The 12841-nt window shown below is 41.7% G+C and overlaps 1 protein-coding gene across 6 annotated transcripts in view; it reads left to right on the top strand.

Moving 5' to 3' along the window:
• LOC123775330 (ubiquitin-conjugating enzyme E2 W) overlaps window positions 1-12841 on the top strand; it is a 74706-nt gene that overhangs the window by 1707 nt on the left and 60158 nt on the right. For 3 of the 6 annotated variants that reach the window (XM_045770408.2, XM_045770411.2, XM_045770416.2), the window contains exon 2: window positions 1954-1965. The exons of the other annotated variants lie outside the window; for them this stretch is intronic. In XM_045770408.2, coding sequence (XP_045626364.1) covers window positions 1954-1965 — 12 coding nt within the window. The remainder of the gene's footprint in view (window positions 1-1953; window positions 1966-12841) is intronic. 6 annotated transcript variants of the gene reach the window in all.

Below are 12841 nucleotides of genomic sequence, written 5' to 3'. Positions count from 1 at the left end.
TAAACCACGTTTACTCTGCTTACCCCAGAGCACTCTGAATCAAACCAAACTGGCTTCCATGTAACCTTAAGGAGGCTCAAGTGCTATCTTTCCTTGTAATTTAGACCTCCACAACATCGCCAAGGTAAGAAAATAAGTCTAGGCAGAGTAATTACCATATATGGCTGGTTACTACCATTGTATATAACTATTTTATGGTGTTAGTACATTATAAAGCGTATACTATCTATTCTTGTACAATGTAAATGGGGTGTGGTAATAATGCCAAGCAAAATAAAAGGAGACAGCATATACAAATGTACATATTACTGTGCATTTGTTAATAAACAACGCTCATTAACAGGAGGCCATTTCTCAGGTTGATAAGTTGGATAAGGGGGGGGGGAGAAAGGAGAGGGAAAGAGGAAAGAAAGAAGGTAGGGAAGGAGAGAGGAAAGAAAGAAGGTAGGGAGGGAGAGAGGAAGGAAGGAAAGAAAGATGAGTTTTTTTCCTAGAGTTCAAGTGTATATTACTGTATTGTACAAGGTATCTGATTTGTGTATATGAACATTACTTCTCTAAATGGCACCTGCATGCCACCAGTCACCCACCACCAAATTGATGCAGTTCCTCTTCACATTGTGTCTGCACTTCTTCCAAGTTATGAAATGGAGCCTCACTTGCATGAGAAGAAAATGATAGCTAAGCCAGAATTGTGGCATTATTACTGTCGGCATTATCATGTGATTGTAAAAAACTTGATTCAAGGCATTTTTTAGAAGTTTATTTTTTAGAAGAAACATAAGTTTGAATGGGTATTTATGTCTTGCCTTACTTGACTTTGGTAAGATAATGGTTATATTGCTGAAGTTGATCAGGTTTATAATCACCTTCCAAAGTTAATATTTGTCTTGTATTTCCTGGAGGTTATTGATTTGTATATTAAAGTTAACTTTCCAATTTGTCTGTATTGTATGTTATTTAAAATTCAAGAGAGAAAATTATCCATATTGATTTGTAGCACAGTGCTTATATCTCAACTGATGGTACTGCATCTGAAAGACAAAATAGCACATACTCTAAATGAGAATTCAGTTATGACACACATTGCTGGCAAATTCACCCACTAAAGTAAATGGAAGCATTGTGCTGTCACATTACCATATTGTACATAATTTATTAACTGGCTATTGTGACTGAACTTTTAAACGAAATACAACAGATCATGATAATGCAGTACATTTTTTCATTTAAAGGTAAACTAATTAGAAACTTAGATTTATATTCAGTTATACTGCTTGTCCATATTACTGACATGTAAATATGTGTCATCTGAATGCTGTGCTATTGTCCGTTGATAGTTTATCATGACTAGTTGTTTCCATTAACTTTTTTGTTATTAATATCATGCTGTAATTAGGATACTTTTAAAGATTACATTTATCATTGGTTGATTCCCAATAAATGTGACAATTGGCCAACTTATAATTTATATACAGTACAGTATACGGTAAATAACTGGGCTGTTAAATGCAGTTTAGCAAATAAAGCATAAGCAAAGTTAAACAAAATGTGTAAAGTACTTCTAAAAGATGACTTCCAGTAGGATCCTGGAAATAACTAAAATAAACTAAATGCATGTACAATTCATATGCTCTTGACTGAAATGTAGACAAGGGTTATAGAAGTAGATAATTATGCAATAACAATTGTAGATCTCACACAGTAGAGGCACATGTTGCAAGGAATGAAGATATTATTTATTAGAATAAATTACCCCTTCCATGCCAATAGCTCTCTTGAACAAGTAACCACTCGTTGAGGATTGTACATTGGATAGATATTTTTTTGTTTGCTTCTGACTAATTCACTCACACATTTAAAGTTTGGCCTTATTATTCCACCTGCCCCTTGCCAGATCTAGATTGCTTTATTTATTTTGCCTTGCTTTATTATTTATTTTCTTCATTGCAGGTGTTCATGAAGGTACGTTAACACACACACTAGTAAGTACCCAGCACCTTTGTTAATTAATGCACATTTTGTAATAACATTTGGCAATGTAATAACAGTTCAAATTGCAAAATAATGGCTACTTTTATAGTCCTTTGTATAATATTTTGCATATATGTTTTATTTTGTGTTTATAATATTATGTGCCATATACAGTACAGGATTTCAATATATTGGTATATACTAGTGCTGGTAGGTCATGTCATAATTTTTTGTAGTGGAAGCATTTCACCTACATAGCTTAGTCTACATAGTAATCAGATGCCATTTGTCATTCTTTTCCATAGCAGTTCCTAACTGCTGCACCAGACAATCACAATTTTAGATGTGATTGTCAGGTACATTACTTAGAAAAAAGGCAAAAAAGATGCATGGTTGGAAGTTTGAGTCTTTTACCTTTACCGACGGGTGTTTCACTACCTTTACCGATGGGTGTTTCACTACCTTTACCGATGGGTGTTTCACTACCTTTACCGATGGGTGTTTCACTACCTTTACCGATGGGTGTTTCACTACCTTTACCGATGGGTGTTTCACTACCTTTACCGATGGGTGTTTCACTACCTTTACCGACGGGTGTTTCACTACCTTTACCGATGGGTGTTTCACTACCTTTACCGACGGGTGTTTCTCTACCTTTACCGATGGGTGTTTCACTACCTTTACCGATGGGTGTTTCACTACCTTTACCGATGGGTGTTTCACTACCTTTACCGACGGGTGTTTCACTACCTTTACCGATGGGTGTTTCACTACCTTTACCGACGGGTGTTTCACTACCTTTACCGATGGGTGTTTCACTACCTTTACCGATGGGTGTTTCACTACCTTTACCGATGGGTGTTTCACTACCTTTACCGATGGGTGTTTCACTACCTTTACCGACGGGTGTTTCTCTACCTTTACCGATGGGTGTTTCTCTACCTTTACCGATGGGTGTTTACCTTTACCGATTGGGTGTTTCACTACCTTTACCGATGGGTGTTTCACTACCTTTACCGATGGGTGTTTCACTACCTTTACCGATGGGTGTTTCTCTACCTTTACCGATGGGTGTTTCTCTACCTTTACCGATGGGTGTTTCTCTACCTTTACCGATGGGTGTTTACCTTTACCGATTGGGTGTTTCACTACCTTTACCGATGGGGTGTTTCACTACCTTTACTGATGGGTGTTTCACTACCTTTATCGATGGGGTGTTTCACTACCTTTACCGATGGGTGTTTCACTACCTTTACCGATGGGTGTTTCACTACCTTTACCGATGGGTGTTTCACTACCTTTACCGATGGGTGTTTCACTACCTTTACCGATGGGTGTTTCACTACCTTTACCGATGGGGTGTTTCTCTACCTTTACCGATGGGGTGTTTCACTACCTTTACCGATGGGTGTTTCACTACCTTTACCGATGGGTGTTTCACTACCTTTACCGATGGGTGTTTCACTACCTTTACCGATGGGTGTTTCTCTACCTTTACCAATGGGTGTTTCTCTACCTTTACCGATGGGTGTTTCTCTACCTTTACCGATGGGTGTTTCAATAACTCTGATGGAAGTACCCCGAACCACTTGGACTGGTCAATACCGCAACAGCCTCACCTCTTACTGCTCGGCACTTGATCACAGAGGTCCAAGTGGTTGAGCATCTTTCTATCCATTCAATCCAAGATTCTTAAACTCAAATCTCTTCCAAGTATGTACTATATAATAATACTAGCTTAGCATTTTCTTCCAATAATTACCTTACCTTACAGTCGGTAGCACTTAAATCATTAATGCAACTTTTGATGTAATTACGTAAATACTGTATAGTTGCAGGATGAGAGCTATGCTTATGGTGTTGTGTCCTTCCAGTACTCTTTGTTATATGATGCTTTGAAACTACTGATGGATTTGGCCTCCACCACCATCTTGCTTAACTTGTCCCAGCTGTCTACCACTGCAAAAGTGAACTTTGTAAAAAAAAAAAAAAAATTAGGGCAGCTTTGTTTCCTTAGTTTGAATCTATGACCTTTTGTTCTTGAGGTTGCAGTTTTCAAAAATTCTTCTTTGTCAATTTTGTCTATTCCTGTTACTATTTTGTATGTAGTGATCATATTACCATACCTCTTTTTTTATATCTTATATCTTTCGTATATTTAACACCTCTTGCCTCTCCCAGTAGCTCTTGTTTTGCAATTCTGGAAGCAATTTGGTTGCTTGTCTTTGTACCTTTCCAATTTACATGTATTGATGTTCTTGAGATTTTGGACACCATACAACTACTGCATATTACAATTTTGGTCTCACGAAGGTTGTGAACAGGCTCTATAATATTTCACTGTCTATGTATTTAAAAGTGATTCTGAAGTTGTATAGCATAGCATAGGCTCCTCTCACAATGTTCTTTATGTGGTCTCGGGTGACAGTTTTCTATCCATAAGAAACACTGTAAATGGAGCTAAAGAGATGGATGAAGTACTCAGGTATGTTAGGAAATTATAAAGTAAAGAGGATGGGAAATTCTGGTCATCTATAATGACCATAGATGTTAGAAAATTTTCTTTTAGCAAAAGAGTCGTGGGTAAATGGAATGACCTAAAGGAGCAGGCTGTAGAAGCAAACTCAGTTCACAACTTTAAAGGCAGGTATGATAGAGAACTAGGTCAGGAGTAACATTAGACAACTGGCAGCTGGGTTGTCCGTGTGGCTCGGGCCCTTGGGTTTCTGGATCAGACCTGTGTGCGTTTCTCGTGGACTTGGTGAATAAACAAGATTTACCCTTATCCCTCCTCTTGTGTGTGGAAATTTTAACATAATGTTTATATGCCTTGTATGTCCTGAGGACGAAGGAGTTGTCTGTGCCTCTTGGAGTCTTGTGGTGGTTATCAAGTTAAACAACCCACTTGTTTCATATACACAAGTTTGATTCTTGTTTTGCCTTAGTTTTTTATTATAATATTGTATGTTCATCCAAATGAGTACCACAGAGACACTGAAAGAACTTTTCAGTGTCAGAATAGTTAATAAATGGAATGCACTAGGAAGTGATGTGGTGGAGGCTGACTCCATACACAGTTTCAAATCTAGATATGATAGAGCTCAATAAGCTCAGGAACCTGTACACCAGTAGATTGACAGTTGAGAGGCAGGACCAAAGAGCCGAAGCTCAATCCCCGTAAGCACAACTAGGCGAGTACACACTTATACATTCAGACCAAATTTGTAATCTCACAATATGATTTTCTCACACCCTCTACTTTACATTTGTCTCCCCCTGTTAAATTAGATTATTTTGTGAGGGATGGTTGTGATGCGTAAGAGTGGTGTTTAACGAGTGGTGTTCCTGACTAACAGTAGCTGTACAAGTAGCAGCTCCAGTAGCACCAACAGCAGCAGTATGAGTAGCAGCTATAGCACCAACAATAACAATACTAGCACCTCACACTGAAATCACATTGGCGTGATATCTCATTAAAAATAAGTTTGGTATAATGGAGTGACTTGAACTCGCATTCTGGTGATTCCCAGACACTTGCCTTAACCGACTTGGTCACGATGGTTCAAAAATCGACCTACCAGGAACCAACCCGTTCTCGCACTTTCGTATAGTCAATATTGACATTAAATACGTGCATATGTGACATACTAAACATACTAGTTTACCTTGAAAAGCTTCATAGAAAACACCGACCTTACCTAACCTTAGTATGTTAAGATAAGCATCTTATTGCTTCGTAATTACAATTATTACTCTCTCTCTTTCCCCCTCTCTCTTTCCCCCTCTCTCTTTCCCCCTCTCTCTCTCTCCCCCCCCTCTCTCTCCCCCCCCCTCCCCCCTCAGGCGAGGCCCCCCCACCCACCACCACAGCCCCCACCCCCCGGGCGGGGTATCACCACACCAACGAGCCAGGGGAACAAGGCACCGCTCATGACATACCAGTTAACTCTCCCGCCAAACTGCCCTTCCTTGTTTAATGGGCGTCCTTCACGGGGATTACCTTCAGCTGCGACATTATCATATCTCTGTATACATGTATACTGCCATCTGCTTAGTTATACATACTGGACTGTATTATACATATTTCCCAGTATTATATTCCTTCATTAATATTCAACAGGCAGGAAGCCAGGCAGCACAGCTTTTTAACTTTGTAATCCTCGACGAATTTTTAATGTGTGAAATATTTATATAAATTGTGGGCGCCAGTGAGTAATCCAGCAAAAGCCAGTGGAATACATGTGGACTTTTGTGTGGGTTTAACCCCCTTATGTTGTGTATTGTTTTACTGGTACGTTGTCGAGTTTCTCGCCGTGACCCGCTGGAGGCAACAGTGGTTACCCCATAACTGGAAGCACAATCAAATGACAATTATCTTTATCTTCAATTTTTGTTAATTGTTTCGTGTGTGAAAGGTACCTGTTGATGGAGATTTGTTTAGAGCCCCTGGTGGTCCATCTTGATGTATCTTACAAGGTCTCTGGTGGCTGTGGTGACACACTTACCTCCCTCTTCACAAACGATTTGGTCTGGGTTCGAGTCCTGGCCAGGGACCATTGATTGTCCACCAATCCGTAACTGTTAAATCCTGTTCAGCCAGCAGTGTTTGGGTGCCTGGTTGGTAAGCGACTGGCGGGTGGTGTTCCAGGGGTAGTAGTAGGGTCGAGCCTGGCCTCGGGCCGGGCTTGGGGAGTAGAAGAACTCCCAGAACCCCATCAACCAGGGCGAGGCTTACCATGAGCTGTGGGAAGGGAACACTCTCAGTCCCTACAGGAACTCCTCCCTTTAGAGCTCCTTTAAAGAATGGTTGGTCGTCCTGAGAGGGGGGGGTGCTCATTTAAAGAAGGGTTGGTCTTTCTTACAGTGACCTCTTTTAAAACAGTGTCATTTAAAGAGCAGTTGGTCCTCAGAGAAAGAGTTAAACCAAAGTTTTTTGTTACGTTACACAATGTATAATATTGGGAGTATTACTCTTGTGGTAATATTGGGAGTATTACTCTTGTGTGGTAATATTGGGAGTATGTATGTAATTGTGGAGCCAGGGGGAGCGAAGCCCCCTTGTCACTCGTGGCCTTCATTAGCCGCCTTGCTGCCTACATGCAACAATTTACATGGGTAATGCAACGTTTGCAATATTATGCATATTAACAGGTGGGACAGGTACCTCTTTATTTTTGTAAGGACTTTTTCTTTCGTGTGTTTAGAGTGTCGACACGTTTGTGTGTTAGAGTACCTAATAGTACTTCCGTAAGAGTTTGCAGCATCTAGCTTTATCTCCTGGGCCCTGGCTTTCCAACTGTCGGTCATGTAATGCATTGACTTGCTTGATTCCATTTGTTGTTTGTCATATCCAATGTTAAAACTGGCACTGGAAGGTGTCCCTACTGTTTTTCCTTCAAGTTTGTTTCATTTGTGCTTAAAATGAAAATGTTTTTACCTCTTCTGCGTAATTACCTAAGTGTAGTTACAGGATGAGAGCTACGCTCGTGGTGTCCCGTCTTCCCAGCACTCTTTGTCATGTAACGCTTTGAAACTACTGACGGTCTTGGCCGTGTGTTATGTTCCGTGTATGTTCGCTCATTATGTTACTGGTCCATCCACATATTATGTCCGTGGTTCGTCGATATCTCTTAATGTTTTATGTCGGGATCATATCCCCTTTATTTGTCATTTTTTTCCATCGTCGTGAGGTCTTTCAAAGTGTCCTGGTAGGTCAGTCTCCTCTATTCTGGAACAGATCTTGTAGCAAATCTCTTCAATTTTCGTTTGTTATTTTTGAAGTCGTGGTTCCAAGTTTGTATTTCAAACTGCAGTGGTCGGATGTATTCTGTAAAAAAGCGATTTGAATTCATGAATGTCGTCGTTTCTGAAGACTGTCGTGATGTTGGCCAGTTAGGCCCACGTCAACAACATATGGTGTTGACGTGGTTGTACTGATGCAGGAGGCCTGGTCGACGACCGGGCCGCGGGGACGCTAAGCCCCGGAAGCACCTCAAGGTAACCTCAAGGTAGGCCTCCGGAGAGGCTCTATGTTACGTCTACTTCTACACCTTTCTCTTTCTCTGACGCGGTAAATTCCTCACTTTCGTTATGTGTTGCTACCGCAGCCTCCTACTTCTGCCACACATTAATTGGCACTTACCTGGATTGAAGTCCAATAGCCATATCCGACCATGCCTGCAACTTCAGTCTTCCTGTAGCCTCCTGCAATCCTACCATGTCCTAAATTAAGCTTTGCTTCAACAGTATATAGTGACTCAAGAGTCTAGTTCTCTATATTATTTATGGGTACAAGAAATAACATTAATTAATATAGGGAATATATTAGGCAATATTGGCAATATATTAGGGAATATAGGGAATATATTAGGCAATATAGGGAATATATTAGGCAATATAGGGAATATATTAGGCAATATAGGCAATATATTAGGCAATATAGGCAATATATTAGGGAATATAGGCAATATATTAGGCAATATAGGCAATATATTAGGCAATATAGGGAATATATTAGGCAATATAGGCAATATATTAGGCAATATAGGCAATATATTAGGCAATATAGGCAATATATTAGGGAATATAGGCAATATATTAGGCAATATAGGCAATATATTAGGCAATATAGGCAATATATTAGGCAATATAGGCAATATAGGCAATATATTAGGGAATATAGGCAATATATTAGGCAATATAGGCAATATAGGCAATATATTAGGGAATATAGGCAATATATTAGGCAATATAGGGAATATATTAGGCAATATAGGCAATATATTAGGCAATATAGGCAATATATTAGGCAATATAGGCAATATATTAGGGAATATAGGCAATATATTAGGCAATATAGACAATATATTAGGCAATATAGGCAATATATTAGGCAATATAGGCAATATATTAGGCAATATAGGCAATATATTAGGCAATATAGGCAATATATTAGGCAATATAGGCAATATATTAGGCAATATAGGCAATATATTAGGCAATATAGGCAATATATTAGGCAATATAGACAATATATTTGGCAATATAAGCAATAATTCTTGAACTCAGGATGAGCCTGGTCACACAAGCATGTAATGTGTGGCGCCTTTGGCTAACCAGAAGAGAATGAACATGATAGTCACGTGATCAATTATATAAGATGACTTGTCGGGGGAAGCGTTCAGACCGAGGCGCTATAATTGTACCTGAACACCTCCGTTTCGAAGGTGGTATTGGTAGCGTCCAAATTAAGGGGTGACAACGATTCAATTGTAGTTGTTAGTACCTGTGATCACCTTGGCTTTGGGCACCTTGCGGCGAGACAACACCTCCACGCCGCTGCCCACTAAACTACTTTACTAGGGTTCCAAATTGTAAATGTAAATTTACATACATTTTCCACGCGGTCTAAATTATGAAAAAATAATTAAAAGAGCAATTTTAAAGATCACGATAAAGTTGTTAATAATCTGCGTAAGTTCGGGATTTAAAATTGATCAACAGTTTAAAAATGATAAATCACCCACTTTCGCCAACTCTGTAAAATTGTAAAAAATACCTATTCGTGTTGAGAGTTATGTAAATAAAAACCTGTAAAATCAGAGGCATTGCCAAGGTAGTCAAGCTGAGGAAGTAAGGGCAGAATCTGATCGAGGCTGGAGAGTTGAATTATTTATTTGGCGTGTGGAGGTGAGAGTCAAGATTGTGGTGGTGGGTGGTGGTGGGGGTGGTGGTGGTGGTAGGTGGTGGGGGTGGTGGTGGTGATGGGGGTGGGTGGGGTGGGGGTTCATAGGGTTTTTGGATCGGGGTGGCGGATTCTTAGATGTCAGTGTCCAACTTGGCTTAATAAGACTGTGTGTGGCCACAAAAGTATGACGATATGGTCTCTCTCTCTCTGTCTGTCTCTCTCTCAATAGAGATCCCCCCCCCCTCCATGCCTCAGCTGAGCGTGGCAGCAGTTGGCGGGAATGGCAGCGTCAGGTGCCGCCAGAGTGCCTTCACCCACCACAATATATGAAGTAACTGGATGGTGCAGGAAATGACTCCACGCCCGCCTGGGCCTCTCTGACTCTCTCTCTCTCTCTCTCTCTCTCTCTCTCTCTCTCTCTCTCTCTCTCTCTCTCTCTCTCTCTCTCTCTCTCTCTCTCTCTCTCTCTCTCTCTCTCCATAACTGTTTCCTTATCATGTATTGGTATTGCTAGCTACCTCCACATGCTCATGCTACTGTCTACTTTACTATGAAGGTGGATGAGAGTATTGAAGTTATAAGATGGGATTGAACCTCCACCCCTGAACTGGTCATGTACACACAATACCAACTGGACCAAGATGGGCTCCAGTATCTGACCAATTCAATCCCGTATTGGGTTCTGTTCAATCTTGGGTTCTAGCCTAATGTATAACTTAAGTATTTTCCCACAGGTGTATAACGTATGTATAATTTTCCCGTATAACGTATTTGAAATTTGTGTTATTCAACTTTAGGTTCTCTTTAAAAATGTGAACATTTTGTACAAGTTAAGGTGAGGCCAGCAAGCAGAAGAGGCATGGACTGTGAAGTCATTTTAGGTGACCTATATATCCGTTGAGCGCTGTTGAAAACACAGTCACTTGATGTATCCGTGAGAACTAGTGAAGCAGTAGAATGGGATCGAACCTGCGTCTCTAAACTCCTGGGAAAATCGTGATAATAATACATTCATGAATCCTCTCACACACACACACACACACACACACACACACACACACACACACACACACACACACACACACACACACACACTTGTCTTGTGACCATCGTGTTGGGTGGACGTGGGTTGGGAGCTCCTGTCTCACTAGTTGAGTGGGAGGGGTAATCAGGCAACTTCGAAGTGAAAAAGTGTGTACAAGTGAATGAAAAAACCTTGAGTTTTGGCCAGAGCCATAAGGTAGTGAAGAAAAACAGTTTAAATAGCGTAATTCAAAATAGTTGAGGAAGTAATTGTGGCAGTGTGGGAGCAGACCTCACCGACCTCTGACCGCGTGACCTCACCCTGGCAGCAACCTTCTACCACCACGCGGGACGACGCTTGGAGATTCACTCACCTATTGTGTTAGCAGGACGGTAAGATACTTGGAACCCCTGTGGGTAAGGTTGCAGTATAGCAATGACTAGGTCAGGAAGGGTGTCTAGGTCCAACAGTATTATGATTGAGGAAGAAGATAGGTTTGTGGAGAAGATGATTGGGAAATTTGTAGAGAAGAGGGATGTTTGGATAGGTGATCTAATCCAGGGGATTAAAAGTGAAGTCTTTAATAAGATACAGGGCGAGGTTCAAAGACTCAAACAAGAGTTTATGGATTATATTCAAGAGGAAATCAGGAAGAGCAGGGTAGAATGGCAAGGAGAAATATCTAGGCTTACTAATGAATTTGGCAGGAATAAGGGAAGCTTGGCAGGGGAAGGGGGAGTAGTAGTAGGTGGAGTAGCGGGTGTAGGAGGGGTGGGGGTCAGCCAGGGAGAGGGCCACCAGTATGACCATGAACTGAGAAAGAGGACAATCATAATCCATGGATTACTTGAAGCCAGGGCACCATCGAGGCAGGAAAGGCAACCCGTCCTCTTAAAAAGAACGTCACTTTTGGCTGGTATGCGCGCTATGGCCAAATTTGGACGTAATTTGAAATGAAATCGACTCACAAAAGTGACGTTCTGTTCCGTTTTCTATTTGAGTCGTCCGGCGTACGCGCAGAGGTTATAAGAGGACACTTTAAATTAACGTTTTTCATAACGTTTTGAAACTTTATGAGAATTTCCTGCCCACCTAACCTATCAGAGGACCCTTAACTTACTGTTGTTGAAAACAAAAATCCCAAATTTATTTTCATATTTTTTTCAATTTCAAATTACGTCCAAATTCGGCCATACGGGCAAACGGCCAAAAGCGACGTTCTTTTTAAGAGGACAGGTTGGGAAAGGATGGAGATTGAGGATTTGGAACTACAGGGGATCTTGAGAGACATGAGAGCCCAGATGGCAGGGAATGAGGTGCAAGTCCACCGACGCATTGGACCATACAACTGTAACAGGAAACGACCTGTCCTGGTACAGTTCACTAACGAAGAGGCAGTGGATTACATACTGCATCACAAACACCTACTCAGAGGTAGCGAAAATTACTACAACGTATTTATTGACAAATTCATGACGAAGGAGGAACAGATTGCCCACAGAGCAAGCAAACAACAGTACGACTCTTCCCATTTGAGCGCAGCTACACACCCCAGTGCTAAACCACCCCATGCTAACCAGCTCACACGTGCTTCTCAGGTCACCCCTTTCCCAAATCAGCCGCCCCTGCTTATCTCCCCAGCACATCCCTTGACCCCTCTGACCCCACTGGAGTCAAATTCATCCCACATTCCAAGGACCCCCTCATCACCTCAGCCCCCAAAACCCGTCCAGCCCTCATCCCCTCAACCCCCAAAACCCACCCAGCTCTCATCCCCTCAACCCCCAAAACCCATCCAGACCTCATCCCCTCAACCCCAAGAACCCACCCAGACCTCATCCTCTCAACACCCAAAGCCTACCCAGCCCTCACCCCTCCTCATCCCCTCTCCTTCCATGTGACCCCCCACCCTTGCGAGGGAGGTGGGAGGTCCCCCCCACCCCCTCTATCCTTCCCCCTCCCAACCTCTCAACCTCTATCTGTCTCCCAACCTTACGCTATCTCCCAACCCCTCTATGCCCTCCCCAATCTTCAGACCCAGTATGCCCTTCCTACTCCAGACCTACCTACCCAGGCCCTACCCCAGACCCTCCTACCTACCTTCCTAGAAGCCCAGCCCCCAGTAGCCCCCCAAGCACTCTTTCTGAACACCCCCC

The sequence above is a fragment of the Procambarus clarkii genome, chromosome 70, assembly GCF_040958095.1.
Source record: "Procambarus clarkii isolate CNS0578487 chromosome 70, FALCON_Pclarkii_2.0, whole genome shotgun sequence".
NCBI classification, from domain to species: Eukaryota; Metazoa; Arthropoda; class Malacostraca; order Decapoda; family Cambaridae; genus Procambarus; species Procambarus clarkii.
This window is presented reverse-complemented; position numbering and strand designations above follow the sequence as displayed.